A 20,127-nucleotide genomic window follows, 5' to 3' on the forward strand; every position below is an offset into this window, starting at 1 on the left:
TGTTGTGATTTCTAACCCTGCCCCCCCCCCCCATGTCAGAATGTTGTGATTTCTAACCCTGCCCCCCCCCCCATGTCAGAATGTTGTGATTTCTAACCCTGCCCCCCCCCCCCATGTCAGAATGTTGTGATTTCTAACCCTGCCCCCCCCCCATGTCAGAATGTTGTGATTTCTAACCCTGCCCCCCCCATGTCAGAATGTTGTGATTTCTAACCCTGCCCCCCCCATGTCAGAATGTTGTGATTTCTAACCCTGCCCCCCCCCATGTCAGAATGTTGTGATTTCTAACCCTGCCCCCCCCATGTCAGAATGTTGTGATTTCTAACCCTGCCCCCCCCCCCCCCCCCCCATGTCAGAATGTTGTGATTTCTAACCCTGCCCCCCCCCCCCCCCCCCCCCCATGTCAGAATGTTGTGATTTCTAACCCTGCCCCCCCATGTCAGAATGTTGTGATTTCTAACCCTGCCCCCCCCATGTCAGAATGTTGTGATTTCTAACCCTGCCCCCCCATGTCAGAATGTTGTGATTTCTAACCCTGCCCCCCCCCCATGTCAGAATGTTGTGATTTCTAACCCTGCCCCCCCCCCCCCATGTCAGAATGTTGTGATTTCTAACCCTGCCCCCCCCTCTCTCTATGTCTTTCTGTCTGTCAGGGATCGCTGTGGATAAGAACGGTCTCATGTACTTTGTTGACGCCACCATGATCCGTAAGGTGGACCAGAACGGGATCATCTCCACCCTGATCAAGACCAACGACCTCACAGCGGTCCGCCCACTCAGCTGTGACTCCAGCATGGACGTCAGTCAGGTCAGGAGGGAACCGTGGGGAGCAAAACAAAGCTATGTTTTATATCTTTATATTTTGGACTTATGGGTCCTTTTGTGGGGGCAGAACACCTGTGTAGTGCTGCTGAGGCTAGACTTTGCAGTCTAAAAGATATCTCCATCCCTCTGCCTTATGGCCAAATACACTAAGCTGGACAACTACAGAGACTGTATTTTAGAGGGAGATACACTACATGACTAAAGGTATGTGGACACCTGCTCATCGAACACCTCATTCCAAAATTATGGACATTAATATGGAGTTGGTCCCCCCTTTGGTGCTATAACAGCCTCCACTCTTCTGGGAAGGCTTTCCACTAGATGTTGGAACGTTGCTGCAGGGACTTGCTTCCATTCAGCCACGAGCATTAGTGAGATCCGGCACTGATGTTGGGCTATTAGGCCTGGCTCTCAGTCCAATTCATACCAAAGGTGTTCGATAGGGTTGAAGTCAGGGCTCTGTGCAGGCCAGTCAAGTTCTTCCACACTGATCTCGACAAACCATTTCCCTATGGACCTTGCTCTGTGCACGGGGGCATTGTCATGCCGAAACAGGAAAGGACCTTCCCCAAACTTGTCTAGAATGTCATTGTATGCTGTAGGGTGAAGATTTTCCTTCGCTGGAACTAAAGGACCCAAACCATGAAAAACAGCCCCATTATTCCTCCTCTACCACTGTACAGTTGGCACTATGCATTGGGGTATGTAGCGTTCTCATGGCAACCACCAAACCCCATAGTCCAATGGCTGCGAGCTTCACACCACTCCAGCCGGTTGCTCGGCCATACAAACCCATTTCATGAAACTCCCGACGAAACAGTTATTGTGCTGATGTTGCTTCCAGAGGCAGTTTGGAAGTCGGTAGTGAGGGTTGCAACCGAGGACAGACGCGCTTCAGCACTCAGCGGTCCTGTTCTGTGAGCTTGTGTGGCCTACCACTTCGCGGCTGAGCCGTTGTTGCTCCTGGACGTTTCCACTTCACAATAACAGCACAGCAGGACAGACATTTGACGAACTGACTTGTTGGAAAGGTGGTATCCTACGACGGTGCCACATTGAAAGTCACCGAGCTCTTCAGTAAGGCCATTCTACTGTAAATGGTTTGTCTATGGAGATTGCATGGCTGTGTGCTCGATTTTATACACCTGTTAGAAACGTGTGTGGATGAAATAGCCGAATCCACTAATTTGAAGGGGTGTTGACATACTTTGTTTATATAGGGTATCTATAACTGGTCCTACATAGTGCTGCATGTTTGTAGTCATACATTGACAGTATTAATACCCACCTATACAGAAATCCAATCTCTACCGTCTTCTGAGTAGGGTTGCACAATTCCGATATCTTTCCCTAAATTCCCAGGTTTTACAGATTCTCCATGTTGGAACATTTCTGGTATCAGGAGGGAATAACCTGGGAATTTTGGGGAAGTTACCAGAATTGTGCAACCCTACTTCTGAATAGTGTGTGAGAGAGAGAAAGTTGGATAGACTTGAAAGACTAGAGGGAGAGATCTACAGAGGGCTGGGGGAGACTAGAGGGAGAGATCTACAGAGGGCTGGGGGAGACTAGAGGGAGAGATCTACAGAGGGCTGGGGGAGACTAGAGGGAGGGCTGGGGGGGAGACTAGACTGTGAGATCTACAGAGGGCTGGGGGAGACTAGAGGGAGAGATGTACAGAGGGCTGGGGGAGACTAGAGGGAGAGATCTACAGAGGGTCGGGGGGGAGACTAGAGGGAGAGATCTACAGAGGGCTGGGGGAGACTAGAGGGAGAGATCTACAGATGGCTGGGGGAGACTAGAGGGGGAGATCTACAGAGGGCTGGGGGGAGACTAGAGGGAGAGATCTACAGAGGGCTGGGGGAGACTAGAGGGAGAGATCTACAGAGGGCTGGGGGGAGACTAAGAGGAGAGATCTACAGAGGGCTGGGGGGAGACTAGAGGGAGGGCTGGGGGGAGAGTAAGAGGGAGGGCTGGGGGGAGACTAGAGGGAGGGCTGGGGGAGACTAGAGGGAGGGCTGGGGGAGACTAAAGGGAGGGCTGGGGGGGAGACTAAGAGGGAGGGCTGGGGGGAGAGTGGGAGGGGAGGGCTGGGGGAGACTAGAGGGAGGGCTGGGGGGAGACTAGAGGGAGGGCTGGGGGGGGAGGGTAGAGGGAGGGCTGGGGGGGAGAGTAGAGGGAGGGCTGGGGGGGAGACTAGAGGGAGGGCTGGGGGGAAAGTGAGGGAGGGCTGGGGGGAGACTAAGGGAGGGCTGGAGAACTAGAGGGAGGGCTGGGGGGGAGGCTCGAGGGAGGGCTGGGGGGGGGCAAGAGGGAGGGCTGGGGGGGGAGACTAGAGGGAGGGCTGGGGGGGAGACTTAGAGGGAGGGCTGGGGGGGGAGAGTTCCAGTGTGTTTGTGATGACTACGTGTTCTGTGTCTTGTTCATCCAGGTGCGTCTTGGAGTGGCCCTCTGACCTGGCGGTGAACCCCACAGACAACTCCCTGTATGTTCTGGAGAACAATGTGATCATGCGCATCACTGAGAACCACCAGGTCAGCATCATCGCTGGGAGGCCCATGCACTGCCAGGTCCCGGGCATCGACTACTCCCTGAGCAAGCTGGCCATCCACTCAGCTCTGGAGAGCGCCACGGCCATCGCCATCTCCCACACCGGCGTGCTCTACATCGCCGAGACGGACGAGAAGAAGATCAACCGCGTGCGGCATGTCAGCGCCTCCGGAGAGATTTCTCCGCTGGCCGGCGCCACCTCCGAGTGCGACTGCAAGAACGACGTCAACTGCCAGTGCTTCTCTGGCGACGAGGGCTACGCCACAGACGCCGGGCTCAACGCCCCCTCCTCGCTCGCCGTGTCTCCCGACGGCACGCTGTTCATCGCTGACCTCAACAACATCCGCGTGCGGGCGGTGAGGCGCAACAGGCCCGTGGCCACGCCCATAGGGCTGTATGAGGTGGGGTCACCGCGGGAACAGGAGCACTACGTGTTCAGTAGAGATGGGCTCCACAGACACACAGTCAGTCTGATCACTGGAGAACTCCTGTATAACTTCACCTACGGGCCGGACGGGGAGCTGGCTGCTGTGGCTGATAACTGTAACAACACCCTGAGGGTGAGGAGGGACGGCTCTGGTCAGCTGAGGCTGGTGCTGCTGCCTGAGAACCAGGTGGTCAGCCTGGGGCTGGACCCTGCCGGCGGCCTGCGCTCCGTATCTGCCCTAAACCAGGAAGTGGCGCTGATGAGCTATGCTGCGAACACAGGTCTGCTGGCCTCCAAGGCTGATGAGACTGGATGGACCAACTTCTATGAGTAAGGGAAAGGGAAAAGGGGGGATACCTGGTCAGTTGTCCAACTGAATGGAAGGGGGATACCAAGTCAGTTGTCCAACTGAATGAAAGGGGGGATACCTACCTGGTCAGTTGTACAACTGAATGAAAGGGGGGATACCTGGTCAGTTGTCCAACTGAATGAAAGGGGGGATACCTGGTCAGTTGTCCAACTGAATGGAAGGGGGGATACCTGGTCAGTTGTCCAACTGAATGAAAGGGGGGATACCTAGTCAGTTGTCCAACTGAATGAAAGGGGGGATACCTGGTCAGTTGTCCAACTGAATGCATTCAACTGAAATGTGTCTTCCACATTTAACCCAACCCATCTGAATCAGAGAGGGGGGGGGCTAACATAATCGACATCCACGTCTTCAGAGCCCGGGGAACAGTGGGTTAACTACCTTACTCAGGGGCAAAACGAGGGGATTCGATCCAGCAACCTTCCGGTTACTGGCCCAACGCTCTGTGTGAATATCCTTGTGTATATATGTGTAATGTGACTGGGTAAATGAACAATTCAGTGATATAACTCACATGCTCATGTGGGCTGAAGTAAATGAGTAATTACCATGGAAATAATGCATTAGTCAGAGAGAGAGAGAGAGAGAGAGAGAGAGAGACAGAGAGAGAGGGAGAGAGAGAGAGAGAGACAGAGACAGAGAGAGAGAGACAGAGAGAGAGAGAGACAGAGACAGAGAGAGAGAGAGACAGAGAGAGAGAGACAGAGAGAGTGGGAGAGAGAGAGAGAGAGATAGAGAGTGGGAGAGAGAGAGAGAGACAGGGAGAGAGAGAGACAGAGACAGAGAGAGAGAGAGACAGAGAGAGAGAGACAGAGAGAGTGGGGAGAGAGAGAGAGAGAGATAGAGAGTGGGAGAGAGAGAGAGAGACAGGGAGAGAGAGAGACAGAGAGAGAGAGAGAGAGTCTGGATTCTGTCAGATCAACAGTATGGTTATGTCACTGTCACCATCTGGTATCTGACACTGGTACTACACTGAGTACTAGAGGACATCTGTTGGTCTCACGTTTGATTAAACAACCAAGCTTTGTTTCCCAGCACACGTGTAAGGATTTGTTTTCCCTCCATGTCTACTTGACTCAGCTCCGTCCTGTTCCTTTCCCCCTGTGCAGGTATGACAGTGAGGGGCGTCTGACTAACGTCACCTACCCAACGGGGGTGGTGACCAGCCTGCACCGGGAGATGGAGCAATCCGTCAATGTCGACGTGGAGCGCTCCAACAGAGACGATGACGTCACCGTCATCACCAACTTGTCCTCTGCGGAGGCGTCCTACACCGTGGTGCAAGGTAACTAACAATGTCACCCCCCCCCCCCCCCCATTTTTTTTTTTTTTTAAATCTCATAAAAAAATATATTCTACGAATTGGAATTTTCGTCATGTTGCTGCCCGACAAGACGGCCCCTGATCCCAGAGGTTATTACAGACGTTTAGCGAGGAGGGGGAGAGGGAGAGGGAGAGGGAGAGGGAGAGGGAGAGGGAGGGGGAGAGGGAGGGGGAGAGAGAGGGGGAGAGGGAGAGGGAGGGGGAGAGGGAGGGGGAGAGAGAGGGGGAGAGGGAGAGGGAGGGGGAGAGGGAGGGGAGAGAGAGGGGGAGGGGGAGAGGGAGAGAGAGGGGGAGTGAGGGGGAGAGAGAGAGGGAGGGGGAGAGAGAGAGGGAGAGGGAGGGGGAGAGAGAGAACGGATTTCCCCGCTGACCCACGGGGGTGTGACAGAAAATAAATGCTATTTCATCTGTACGTCTGGAAACGACTGGAGTCGTGAGAATAAGAATTGAAGAGATTGATATGAAAGTTTACCCTGGGGGGGGGGGGCTCGTAAAAGAGGGCAAACTGACTTGTCTACCTCTAACTGCACACTTTATTTCAATCTGATGTGGGAGTTCTGACTAAAATGGCGTCTCCAAAGTAAATCTGTCTTTAAAAGGCTCGCAAAGTTTACTTCTCCTGTTTCAAGGAGATAAATTGAGTTTTGAAAGATGTTAAGAGCTGGTTTTGAGTTACTCTTGTTTTTGTTAGACGTGTTTCAAGAAGTTTTCCTCACGTTAAAACTCCGTGGATTATTTTGTTCCCAGATACCTTTTTTTTCCTCAGTTGTAGTCCATGATCTCATTACTGCATGGAAATGGAATAAAAGACTCATGTTCTGCATTTGGCTGAGAGACCCTCTTATCTCTGGTCATGTCGTTCTGAGAGAGGATACTTGTTATTGTCTGGGAGTAAAGTACACACATCCAGAGACCACATGTCCTCTAATGCAGAGCATTCAATCACGTCAAATGGAGTCTCTTCTCTGTAATAAAACACTTCTCATATAACACGTGTGTGTGTGTGTGTGTGTGTGTGTGTCTGCTGCTCCCCCTGCAGACCAAGTACGGAACAACTACCAGTTCTGTTACAATGGCACTCTGCGGGTGTCGTATGCCAACGGCATGGGCCTCAGTTTCCACACAGAGCCCCACATCCTAGCCGGCGCAGTCAGCCCTACCATTGGTCGGCGTAACATCACTCTGCCCACCGACAGCGGGCTGAATTCCATCGAGTGGAGGATGAGGAAGGAAGTGATCAAAAGTAAAGTGACCATATATGGCAGGAAGTTGAGGGTAAGCTGGAGTGCTCTGATGTCAATCCATTTCTGGAGGTTTTCTTAATCAATGCAGCTTGTTGTCTGTCAGACTAAAGGCCGTCTCTGTATGATGGCATGTGTCACTGAGAAAGAAAAATAGAGCTACGATATACAATTTAGAGAGTAATGTTGTTGTATTTCAATATATATACAGTGTATTCAGACCCCTTGACTTAAAAATATATATATACTTTACAGCCTTATTCTAAAATTGATTTAAAAAAAACATCAATCTACACACAATACCCCATAATGACATCGCAATACCCCATAATGACATCACAATACCCCATAATGACATCACAATACCCCATAATGACATCACAATACCCCATAATGACAAAGCAAAAGCAGGTTTTTAGACATTTTTGATAATTTATAAAAATTTTAAAAAACTTCATATCACATTTACATAAATATTCAGACCCTTTACTCGGTACTTTATTGAATCACCTTTGGCAGCGATTACAGCCTTGAGTCTTCTTGGGTATGATGCTAAAAGCTTGGCACACCTGTATTTTGGGAGATTCTCCCATTCTTCTCTGCAGATCATCTCAAGCTCTGTCAGGTTGGATGGGGAGCGTCGCTGCACAGCTATTTTCAGGTCGATCGGGTTCAAGTCCGGGCTCTGGCTGGGCCACTCAAGGACATTCAGAGACTTGTCCCGAAGCCACTCCCGCATTGTCCTGGCTGTGTGCTTAGGGTCGTTGTCCTCCCTCCTCCCTTCCTCTCTCTCCACAGGTATCTGTGACTAATGTAATGTCCTTCCTGTCTCTCCACGGGTATCTGTGACTAATGTACCTTCCTCTCTCTCCACAGGTATCTGTGACTAATGTAATGTCCTTCCTCTCTCTCCACAGGTATCTGGGACTAATGTAATGTAATGTTCGTCCTCTCTCTCCACAGGTATCTGTGACTAATGTAATGTCCTTCCTGTCTCTCCACAGGTACCTGTGACTAATGTAATGTCCTTCCTGTCTCTCCACAGGTACCTGTGACTAATGTAATGTCCTTCCTGTCTCTCCACAGGTACCTGTGACTAATGTAATGTCCTTCCTGTCTCTCCACAGGTATCTGTGACTAATGTAATGTCCTTCCTCTCTCTCCACAGGTATCTGTGACTAATGTAATGTCCTTCCTGTCTCTCCACAGATACCTGAGACTAATGAAATGTCCTTCCTGTCTCTCCACAGGTATCTGTGACTAATGTAATGTCCTTCCTGTCTCTCCACAGGTACCTGTGACTAATGTAATGTCCTTCCTGTCTCTCCACAGATACCTGTGACTAATGTAATGTCCTTCCTGTCTCTCCACAGGTATCTGTGACTAATGTAATGTCCTTCCTGTCTCTCCACAGGTACCTGTGACTAATGTAATGTCCTTCCTCTCTCTCCACAGGTACCTGTGACTAATGTAATGTCCTTCCTGTCTCTCCACAGGTATCTGTGACTAATGTAATGTACCTTCCTCTCTCTCCACAGGTATCTGTGACTAATGTAATGTACCTTCCTCTCTCTCCACAGGCCCACGGCAGGAACCTCCTCTCCATTGATTTTGACCGCAACACTCGCACAGAGAAGATCTATGACGACCACCGTAAGTTTACGCTGAGGATCATGTATGACCAGCAGAGCCGTCCGGCCACCTGGCTGCCCAGCAGCAGCCTGGCTGTGGTCAACGTGTCCTACTCCCCCACCGGACGCCTGGTGGGCCTGCAGAGAGGCAGCATGAGCCAGAGGAGCGAGTTCGACACCTTCGGACGCATCCTGTCACGCACCTTTGTGGACGGGAAGGTGTGGAGCTTCAGCTATCTGGACAGGGTGAGGCATTCTGATACACTACTGGGTGTGTGTGTCTCTGTGTGTCTCTGTGTCTCTGTGTGTCTCTGTGTGTCTGTGTATGTCTGTGTGTCTTTGTGTGTCTGCGTGCCTCTGTGTGTCTCTGTGTGTCTGTGTGTCTCTGTGTGTCTCTGTGTGTCTGTGTCTGTGTGTCTCTGTGTGTCTGTGTATCTCTGTGTGTCTCTGTGTGTCTGTGTGTCTCTGTATGTCTGTGTGTCTCTGTGTGTCTGTGTGTCTCTGTGTGTCTGTGTGTCTCTGTGCGTCTGCGTGTCTCTGTCTGTGTCTGTATGTCTGCGTGTCTCTGCATCTGTGTGGGTCTCTGTGTGTCTGTGTGTCTGTGTGTCTTTGTGTGTCTGTGTGTCTCTGTGTCTCTGTGTGTCTCTGTGTGTCTCTGTGTGTCTGTGTATCTCTGTGTGTCTCTGTGTGTCTGTGTGTCTCTGTGTGTCTCTATGTGTCTCTGTGTGTCTGTGTGTGTCTGTGTCTCTCTGTGTGTCTCTGTGTGTCTGTGTGTCTGTGTGTCTCTGTGTGTCTCTGTGTGTCTGTGTGTCTCTGTGTGTCTCTATGTGTCTCTGTGTGTCTGTGTGTCTCTGTGTGTCTGTGTGTCTCTGTGTGTCTGTGTGTCTGTGTGTCTCTGTGTGTCTGTGTAACTCTGTATGTCTGTGTATCTCTGTATGTCTGCGTGTGTCTGCGTGTCTCTGTGTGTCTGTGTGTCTCTGTGTGTCTCTGTGTGTCTGTGTATCTCTGTGTGTCTCTGTGTGTCTGTGTCTTTGTGTCTCTGTATGTCTGTGTGTCTCTGTGTGTCTCTATGTGTCTGTGTGTCTCTGTGTGTCTCTGTGTGCCTGTGTGTCTATGTGTGTCTCTGTGTGTCTGTGTGTCTGTGTGTGTCTCTGTGTGTCTCTGTGTGTCTGTGTGTCTATGTGTGTCTCTGTGTGTCTGTGTGTCTGTGTGTGTACTGTTAGTTGCCTGGGAACAAAGTGCCAGACAGTTTTCCACTCTTGCCTGTCTCTGAGTTTTGTTGTTTATGTTTTTCAATGTGTCCAGACTACAGTACAGAATACAATACTAAATATGCCTTTTCTTTCCCATCTCTCCTCAGTCCATGGTGCTGCTCCTCCAGCAGAGTCAGAAACAGTACGTGTTTGAGTTTGACACCTCGGGGCGTCTCACCTCTGTCACCATGCCCAGCATGGCCAGACACACCATGTCCACCCACGTCTCCGTCGGTTACATCCGCAACATCTACAACCCTCCCGAGAGCAACGCCACCGTCATCCACGATTTCAGCGAGGACGGACGACCGCGTGCCACCTTCTACCTGGGCACGGCCCGACGCGTCATCTACAGGTACGGCAAGCTGGCCAAGCTGTCTGAGGTCCTGTACGACGGCACAGCTGTCACGTTGGGCTACGACGATACGACCGGCGTGCTGAAGATGGTCAACCTGCAGAGCGGGGGGTTCTCCTGCACCATCCGTTACCGGAAGATAGGCCCCCTAGTGGACAGACAGATGTATCGCTTCTCTGAAGAGGGCATGGTCAACGCCCGCTTCGACTACACCTACCATGACAACAGCTTCCGTGTGGCCAGCATCAAGCCTGTGATCGGTGAGACGCCCCTGCCCTTGGACCTCTACCGCTACGACGAGATCTCAGGCAAGGTGGAGCACTTTGGCAAGTTTGGCATTATCTACTATGACATCAACCAGATAATCACCACGGCAGTGATGACCCTCAGCAAGCACTTTGACGCCCACGGCCGCATCAAAGAGGTGCAGTATGAGATCTTCCGCTCGCTCATGTACTGGATGACGGTGCAGTACGACAGCATGGGCCGGGTCATCAAGAGAGAGCTGAAGATCGGGCCGTATGCCAACACCACACAGTACCGCTACGAGTACGATGGTGACGGCCAGCTTGTCGGGGTCAAAGTCAACGACTGGTCCACCTGGCGTTACAGCTACGACCTGAACGGCAACTTGCACCTGCTGAACCCTGGGAACAGCGCCCGCCTGCTACCGCTGCGCTACGACCTGCGAGACCGCATCACCCGCCTGGGAGACATGCAGTACCACGTGGACGAAGACGGCGTCCTGAGCCAGCGCGGCGCCGACGTGTTCGACTACAACTCCAACGGGCTGCTGGAGCAGGCGTACAGCCGCACGCCCGCGGGGTGGAGCGTGCGTTACCGCTACGACGGCCTGGGCCGCCGCGTCTCCAGGAAGACCAACGAGGGAGAGCACCTGCAGTTCTTCTACGCTGACCTCAACTACCCCGGCAGGATCACCCACGTGTACAACCACTCCGGAGGGGAGATCACCTCGTTCTACTACGACCTGCAGGGTCATCTGTTTGCCATGGAGGTGACCGGCGGAGAGGAGTATTACATCGCCGCGGACAACACGGGCACGCCGCTCGCCGTCTTCAGCAGCAACGGACAGATGGTCAAGCAGCTCCAGTACACTGCCTACGGCGAGGTGTACCACGACTCCAACCCTGACTTCAACATGGTGGTGGGCTTCCACGGAGGACTCTACGACCCCCTCACCAAGCTGGTGCACTTTGCCCAGAGAGACTACGACGTGCTGGCAGGCAGATGGACTGCACCAGACCATAAACTCTTACCTAAGATCGGCAAGGAACCCGCCCCATTCAATCTGTACATGTTCAAGAACAACAACCCACTCAGTGACATGATAGACATCAAGAGCTATGTGACAGGTAACAGGGATTGTGTTTGTTGTCCTTTATGACCTGTTATTAAAAACCAAATCCATCAGGTTGTGACATCTTGTTGTGACATCTTGACGTGTTTTAATTCTGTTTTGCAGACGTGAAGAGCTGGTTGGTGATGTTTGGTTTCCAGCTCGGTAACATCATACCAGGCTTCCCCAGGCACTCCATGGATTTTGTTGACCCTCCTTATGAACTACTGGCGAGCCAGGACTGTGAGACTGTTCCGGTGAGTCATTTAAAAAATACATATTTCACCTACTGATAACTAAGACTAAACAGGCGAATCTCAATGTAATTGATGTTAATTCATTGAAATATAACAGTCTGGCTGACTCTCTGCTGTCTCCAGCTGATCACAGGGGTGCAGCATGCAGTAGAGCGCCACAACCAGGCCTTCATGGCTCTGGAGGGGAGGTTGCTCAACAAGGAGCGCCGGACCAAACAGGACAAGCCTGGCTACTGGTTCGGCACCAAGATCCCCATCGTGGGCCGGGGCATGATGCTGGCCATCAAGGAGGGCCATGTGATGACTGGTGTATCAGGCCTGGCCAGTGAGGACAGCCGTAAAGTGGCCCAGGTCCTGAACAACGCCATCTATCTGGAGGGGACCCACTACACCATAGACGGGAAGGACTGCCACTTCTTTGTGAAGCTGGGCCTGGCTGACAGTGACCTGCTGTCTCTGGGGCTGAGCGGGGGGAGGAAATCTCTGGAGAACGGCGTCAACGTGACTGTCAGCGGACGCTCTCGTCGGGGTGTCACTGTGGAGATCCACACGGTGGCGTTGTCCCTGAGCGTACGTTACGGCCTAGCGGCTGACGTGCTGGAAAAGGAGAGGGGTCGCCTGCTAGAGCAGGCCCACCAGAGGGCCCTGTCGGGGGCCTGGATGAGAGAGCAGCAACATCTGAAAGAGAGCAGAGAGGGAGGGAGGCTATGGGCAGAGGGAGAGAGGCAGCAGCTCCTGGCAACAGGGAAGGTACCAGGCTATGATGGGTACTATGTGCTGCCTGTGGAGCAGTACCCAGAACTGGCAGACAGCAGCAGCAACATCCAGTTCCTCAGACAGAACGAGGTGGGCAAGAGGTAACAGAGCCCCGCCCCTTTGACACTTCATCTCCTAGGGAGAGTAAAGGGGGTTTCCCTGGCAGTGCTGCAGGGGCATCTGAGAGGACACCATCTCACAAAACAGATGTCTTGCTGATGGTTAAAACAGCGCCTGAATGAGTTCAGACAATGATTTAGAAAAAGCACCCTTAACTACTAACGATAATGAACTTACTTTTTTAAGATAGGGGAAAAAAGGGATTTTGAAAAACTAGAAAATCTTTTTTACATTTTTTTTGCGGAGGGATTGGTATTGATGCCAATGAGGAAAAAGTGAACTGCTTTCAAACATCTAATCAGACGTACCCAACACAGCACAGACAATGGCAACCCAGTCAAGGCTTTTCTTTCTAGTGGCTAAACAACTTTTCAACTGTCTCAGACCGCTGTCTGGAGAACATAGAGCCATCACTTGCCAATACAGTCATAACCATGAACAATGTTTAAGGACGCTCAGTTGTTCTTCATTCAGAGTACATAGTAATATATGTTTTAATTGAACAAAGACAGATATTGAGGATGTGACATGTATGTAGATTTGTATGTTCCCGTGCAGTAGACTTTGAAATAAGACTTTCACTTGTTGTTGACTGCCAAGATCAGTCAGGAAGCCCTCTCTCACGTAGAAAATAAAAATGGACTCAAATGCTATTTATTTTAATCCGTTTTATTTTTATTGCTCTTTTTGTTTGCACTTTATGACAATCATGATGAATTTGTATTGAGGAAGACATTATTTTATTTTTTGTAAAATATGAAAGTATTCTCAATGTTTGTTTTTGATTTAATATTTGCAGCCCAAGACAACGTGTTACGGACAAATATATGTGGTGTTTTCATATTGTTTACATTTTTTTATTTTTGTCTTTACAACTGTGAAACCTGTTTCCCTACACATTACCAAGTTAAATGTGTACATTCATTCAGCAACACAGATCCATGTTCTGAAAGCGGTCTAATTTGTACATTTCTCAAAAGAAGAGACTTTACTATTGTTCTGTGAAAATCCCTAGAAGAGTGTCTACTTACGGATCATATTACATTTGATTGGTCGAACTCGAACCTTTTACATTTGATTGGTTGAACTCGAACCTTTTACATTTGATTGGTCGAACTCAAACCTTTTACATTTGATTGGTCGAACTCGAACCTTTTACATTTGATTGGTCGAACTCGAACCTTTTACATTTGATTGGTCGAACTCGAACCTTTTACATTTGATTGGTCAAACTCGAACCTTTTACATTTGATTGGTCAAACTCGAGCCCTCCCCTTTCAACACGGGAGCTTTTTATTTCATTTTTTATTTTTTTGAACCTAGTGACATCTCTGTAACCACACCCAATATCTGTAAAACGTATATTTTCACTGTGAAGAACCACAGTATGGATGTCAATATGTACATGAATAGGTAACATGAAACATTCTTTACACTAGGACGAGGATTATGTGGGAAGTTTATCAGAATAAACTTGGTTTTTCATGTTGCATGGACTGTTCTTTCCCCTCTTTCGGCAAGGAGCTGTGGTTCGACGTGCTTCCCTGAGGGCAGTGGTGGACTAACTTCCACTCAGCACTTCCACTATTTTTATCATTAGCCTAAACTTTGAAAATTGCGAATAAATCAAAGCAAATGAATCTGCCAAATGCTGAGTGGCAGGTAAAATTGGCTTCCTTGGTAATGCTGAGTGGCAGGTAAAATTGTCTTCCTTGGTAATGCTGAGTGGCAGGTAAAATTGTCTTCCTTGGTAATGCTGAGTGGCAGGTAAAATTGTCTTCCTTGGTAATGCTGAGTGGCAGGTAAAATTGTCTTCCTTGGTAATGCTGAGTGGCAGGTAAAATTGTCTTCCTTGGTAATGCTGAGTGGCAGGTAAAATTGTCTTCCTTGGTAATGCTGAGTGGCAGGTAAAATTGTCTTCCTTGGTAATGCTGAGTGGCAGGTAAAATTGTCTTCCTTGGTAATGCTGAGTGGCAGGTAAAATTGTCTTCCTTGGTAATGCTGAGTGGCAGGTAAAATTGTCTTCCTTGGTAATGCTGAGTGGCAGGTAAAATTGTCTTCCTTGGTAATGCTGAGTGGCAGGTAAAATTGTCTTCCTTGGTAATGCTGAGTGGCAGGTAAAATTGTCTTCCTTGGTAATGCTGAGTGGCAGGTAAAATTGTCTTCCTTGGTAATGCTGAGTGGCAGGTAAAATTGTCTTCCTTGGTAATGCTGAGTGGCAGGTAAAATTGTCTTCCTTGGTAATGCTGAGGTAAATTAAGATTAAAGGCGAGTGTTGTATTATTCCAATTGAGATCACTGGAGGCAAACCACTTCCTGTCAGCTGCAGTGGGTTCTCATGGCTCCCAGGCTATTTTTACAGGTTTAATTATCACCTGCCAGAAGCATCTTTGAACCCTGACCCTGCCGTATAAAGACTGACTGGAGTACAGCAGTGATGTCGAGAACGGTCCGGCTCCAAGCTAACAAGCATCTGTAATCATTAACATCCCCATTTGCATATCGGCCTGAGCGCCTCCATGACAGTAAGATAATCTATAGAACACGGGGTCAGGACAGATACTCAGCAGGTCATAATGCTCTGGACGAGTTGCACCTCATGCAGATCAAACCCACTGCTCCCTGTCTAAAGTCTCATCAGTGGAGGATGGTGCCGTTTAAGATGAGGGAGGAAGATTCTATTTTTTTATGAGTATGGCCTTATTTCTATTACAGCATATTGGATGTCGTTCATATTCCATTCACTCAGTTCAATGTAACATCACTAGGTTTAGGCTACTACATGATACTCTAATGTTCCCTATACCCATCACGAGGTTGCTACAACCTAGCCTATCAATGAAAGTTTACAACGTAGGTGCACACAGGTTGAAAGAAAGATTTGAGGTGACAGACAGTGACACATTCAATACAACCTTGCACACTCTTGCCTGCATCTAGCTGATCTAGGGTGTAATCATTAGTCCAAAAGTTGCAAACGAGAGTTTCTATTTGGACAAATTCAGGTATGTTTATCCCCGTTTCGTTCCGTTTGCTTCCGTTTAAGAAACATTTTTACAACAGAATCGGCGGAATGAATGCACCCCTGATCACACGAAAACAGTTTACTTTCATAGCCACATACAAACAGCTCGTTGCATTTCTTCAAGCCGTCTACACGCTCTCCTCCTCTCACCTTTTCCCTTCTCTTGTGAAATTCAATTCACAACACATCAGCTGTCTGTGACCAGACAAGAAAAACCTTTCCAAGCAAAACCATCCGCTCCACTCGACCTACATCGTTGTCACCGTGTTAGCTAAAGTAATGTTGTAGTCAACATAGCTAATAGAACTAACATGTTGGTAAACCCGCTACTGTCATGCTGTAACGTGACATTGTACATTCAGTAAGCAGTTTAGCAGTTACACCGGTGGGCCACAGTGGCAATACATTTGTAAAACTGAAAGCTTACTTGGAAGAGTTCCCGTGTTGGATAGTCATAGCCAGCTAGCTAATATAGCATCCTTCTGTTTGAGTAATTATCTCTTAAAGTATTTTCAGGCAGTTAAATGTTGCAGAACATTATTTATAAAAAGCTATCTATTAATATGTTTTTTTTTAAACACTAATTTGTTTACAAGCGTGATAGTTGTACTTTTAGTTTATGGTTGACGTAGCTTGTTGGCCATTAGCCAATCGCCGTTTCTCAACGAGTTCAAAGCACGTGAATGCATCCAACTGGTATTTACGAATTCACAAGTGGTAATCACCACCTTCCCATTTGGTTACGAATGCAGCATTAAACGCAGGCTGCGACCTGCAAAGTTGCGAGTTCGAAATTCCAGTTGAGACTTTGGTTTTCCAACCTTAACCAACATTCTTAACTAATCACATTTTTAATATACTAAGTTTATAACTTTCTGACTGAACAGCTTTCGGACTAAAAAATAAAACGACTGGCACAGTGGACTAGACACAAGGTCATCGGTTCTAATCTTGATGATCCTCTTTCTCAAAAAGGTATATATTTCAGTGTAATTCACATGTTTATTTTAAGCCAAATATTGATGCCTCGAGTCAATGGTACTACCTTTCAGAGGGACGGTTTAAATGGTTTGATAATCCAAATCTGTATACGCTTGTAAGAGATCTTGATACATTATAACGCGTCCCAAAATACATCCAGAGGTGGTCAGGAAAATCTTTATTTATTTTTTATTCAACCTTTATTTAACTAGGCAAGAACAAATTCTTATTTACAATGACGGCCTACCAAAAGGCAAAAGGCCTCCGGCAAGGACTGGGGCTGGGATTAAAAATAAAAAATATAGAACTAAACACATCACGACAAGGGATCACAATCAGTTATCGTCTACACTTGTTTAAAGATGTGGGCACATTCAGAATGTGGACAAGATCAGGACACATGTTAGCACCAGGTATAGACGGGGCTTAGATCTGAACTCACAGAATGACTGATATACAAAAGAAATGCAAACACTCCCTGGCCCCACACTCAGCCCACATGTGAGAGCTTTAAGCCAGTGGGGTGAGGAGCACTGCCCAAAATGAGTTGTGCAAACAGCCACCTGACTAACACACAGATAAAGGCACATATTTACATGTGTTTAGTATAGCCAACTGTAAAACTGTAAACCAGCTATAACTGGTTTTAACTGTAGCACCTCCTTTGACTAACAAGTAAAGTCTGTTTGTTTGAATGATTTAACTTGTTTTTTTGGAAGTTCCTTAGTTACCTTACTTAGTTTTCTTTACCATGAAAAGCAAATATTTGCTATTATTGATTGAAAGAGAAACTTGAGTTTCCTACATCTCCAATCTGAAAAACAAACAACAATTAAATATCAACTGTTATTAATTCAACTGATTACTCATCCTTTATTGAGACATTTTTCTTTGGTGAAGACGTGACAATACTTTTTTTTTTTAAACGAAAGTTTGCTTTAATACTTTGAGTGTTTCTTGTTTTTCTTTGGCATATGACGTACAAAGTCAAGCGAGTATAATAAAGTTACCACAAAAAAGAGCCGGAGACAGGAAGTGAAAAGTCAATTGAAACTCCCAGAGGGTTGTACACGGTCGTGACTAGATAGAGTACAGTTGTGACCGGAAGTGACTTCGTAGCCGGTTAGAAGAGCATTTTAGCTAACCCTTTTCCTAACTTTAACCTAATTCTCCTAACCTGCTACGTTACTTCTCCTAACCCGCTACGTTACTTCTCCTAACCCGCTACGTTACTTCTCCTAACCCGCTACGTTACTTCTCCTAACCCGCTACGTTACTTCTCCCAACCCGCTACGTTACTTCTCCTAACCCGCTACGTTACTTCTCCCAACCCGCTACGTTACTTCTCCCAACCCGCTACGTTACTTCTCCCAACCCGCTACGTTACTTCTCCTAACCCGCTACGTTACTTCTCCTAACCCGCTACGTTACTTCTCCTAACCCGCTACGTTACTTCTCCTAACCCGCTACGTTACTTCTCCTAACCCGCTACGTTACTTCTCCTAACCCGCTACGTTGCTTCTCCTAACCCGCTACGTTACTTCTCCTAACCCGCTACGTTACTTCTCCTAACCCGCTACGTTACTTCTCCTAACCCACTACGTTACTTCTCCTAACCTGCTATGAAAAAGTTACTTCCGGTCATAGCTGTATTCCACCTAGTCAAAACCGTTGTACACTGTTAGGCTCAGGGATCAGGTTATCATGTCCCACAAACAGCAGCAGCAGCACAGGGCCGTCCAGGGCCGTGAGACAGGCGTGCTCCCCTCCTCCTCCTCCGCCATCTCGATTCCTGTCCTCCACCACATACACTGACAGGGAGGAAGACAAAGGCAGGTTGGCATTTATTGTTATGAATCTTGCCCTGGAGGCAGCTCTGCAGATTGGTCACTAGCTGGCACAATCTAATTTTAGACCTAACCTTAACCACAGTGCCAACCCTAATACCTAACCTTAAATTAAGACCAAAAAAATAAACGACATAGCCAAATTTTGACATAGCAGCCTTGTTACGGTTTTCTGGTGAAAGAGAGGCGGAACTGACACAGGTGGCATCAGACAGCTAACACGCTCCTCAGGGCGAATGCCATGCATACTATGCCAAATCAACTGCTCTCTCTCCTCACACTCCCCCAATTCTATTAACACCTCCTCGAGTGTCTCCTCATCTTCCATCCGTTCACTCTCCTCCATTCTGTCCAATAACTCCTCAACCCTCTCAGACTCAGCCCTCAGCGTTGCCGATAGCTCCGATAACATCCATGGCTCCTTACGGTAAACAGGGGGAGTTGGTTCAGGTCTGACTCCTGACTCTGCCACACTCTCCCTGTGCCCCCCCCCCCAATACATTTTTGGGGCTGCCTCTCGGGCTTCCAGCCGCTCTGCCGTGTTAGCTCCTCATAATGCCTCTCTGCTTTCGCTGCCTCCAGCTCGGCTTTGGGCGGCAATATTCCCCTGGGCAATATTCCCCAAGTCCATTCTTCCAAATAGTGCAGCCTCTCCCACTGCTCCTGCTGCTGCTGCTTCTCCTGCTGCTGCTTTTGCTGCTGCTGCTGCTCCTGCTGCTGCACCTGTTGCTTCTCCTGCTGCTTCTGCTTCTCCTGCTGCACCTGTTGCTTCTCCTGCTGCTTCTCCTGCTGCTGCTGTTGCTTCTCCTGCTGCCGCTGTTGCTTCTCCTGCTGCCGCTGTTGCTTCTCCTGCTGCTGCTTTTGCTGCTGCTGCTGCTCCTGCTGCACCTGTTGCTTCTCCTGCTGCTTCTGCTTCTCCTGCTGCTTCTCCTGCTGCTTCTCCTGCTGCTTCTCCTGCTGCTTCTCCTGCTGCTGCTGCTTCTCCTGCTGCCTCTGTTGCTTCTGCTGCTGCCTCTGTTGCTTCTGCTGCTGCTGCTTCTCCTGCTGCTTCTCCTGCTGCTTCTGTTGCTTCTCCTGCTGCTGCTGCTTCTCCTGCTGCTGCTGCTTCTCCTGCTGCCTCTGTTGCTTCTCCTGCTGTTGCTTCTCCTGCTGCCTCTGTTGCTTCTCCTGCTGTTGCTTCTCCTGCTGCCTCTGTTGCTTCTCCTGCTGCTGCTTCTCCTGCTGCTTCTCCTGCTGCTTCTCCTGCTGCTGCTTCTGTTGCTGCTTCTGTTGCTGCCTCTGTTGCTGCCTCTGTTGCTGCCTCTGTTGCTGCCTCTGTTGCTGCTTCTCCTGCTGCTGCTTCTCCTGCTGCTGCTTCTCCTGCTGCTGCTGCCTCTGTTGCTTCTCCTGCTGCTGCTTCTCCTGCTGCCTCTGTTGCTTCTCCTGCTGCTTCTCCTGCTGCCTCTGTTGCTTCTCCTGCTGCTTCTCCTGCTGCCTCTGCTGCTTCTCCTGCTGCCGCTGTTGCTTTTGCCTCTGTTTACCACGCCCCTTGGTCCTTGGTTGGTGGGTGGTTCTGTTACGGTTTTCTTCTGGTGAAAGAGAGGCGGACCAAAACACCTCTTTAATCAAGACGAATACCGGGAAAAACACTACAAATATACAAAACAATAAATGTGAAAACCGAAACAGTCCTGTGTGGTGAAACAAACACAGAAATAATCACCCACAAAACCCAACACAAAACAGGCTACCTAAATATGGTTCCCAATCAGAGACAATGACTAACACCTGCCTCTGATTGAGAACCATATCAGGCCAAACATAGAAATA

At 48.9% G+C, this 20,127-nt stretch overlaps 1 protein-coding gene across 1 annotated transcript in view; it reads left to right on the top strand.

Moving 5' to 3' along the window:
* Positions 1 to 13,955, top strand: part of LOC110534851 (teneurin-2) — a 140,242-nt gene extending 126,287 nt beyond the window's left edge. Inside the window, exons 21-28 of the mRNA XM_090188885.1 lie at positions 654 to 822; positions 3,257 to 4,132; positions 5,282 to 5,457; positions 6,535 to 6,770; positions 8,317 to 8,613; positions 9,728 to 11,348; positions 11,459 to 11,589; positions 11,713 to 13,955. Coding sequence (XP_090045011.1) covers positions 654 to 822; positions 3,257 to 4,132; positions 5,282 to 5,457; positions 6,535 to 6,770; positions 8,317 to 8,613; positions 9,728 to 11,348; positions 11,459 to 11,589; positions 11,713 to 12,450 — 4,244 coding nt within the window. The 3' untranslated portion in view covers positions 12,451 to 13,955. The remainder of the gene's footprint in view (positions 1 to 653; positions 823 to 3,256; positions 4,133 to 5,281; positions 5,458 to 6,534; positions 6,771 to 8,316; positions 8,614 to 9,727; positions 11,349 to 11,458; positions 11,590 to 11,712) is intronic.
* The last annotated feature ends 6,172 nt before the right edge of the window (positions 13,956 to 20,127 follow it).

The sequence above is a fragment of the Oncorhynchus mykiss genome, chromosome 10, assembly GCF_057628025.1.
Source record: "Oncorhynchus mykiss isolate SJ-2025 chromosome 10, ASM5762802v1, whole genome shotgun sequence".
Taxonomy (NCBI): Eukaryota; Metazoa; Chordata; class Actinopteri; order Salmoniformes; family Salmonidae; genus Oncorhynchus; species Oncorhynchus mykiss.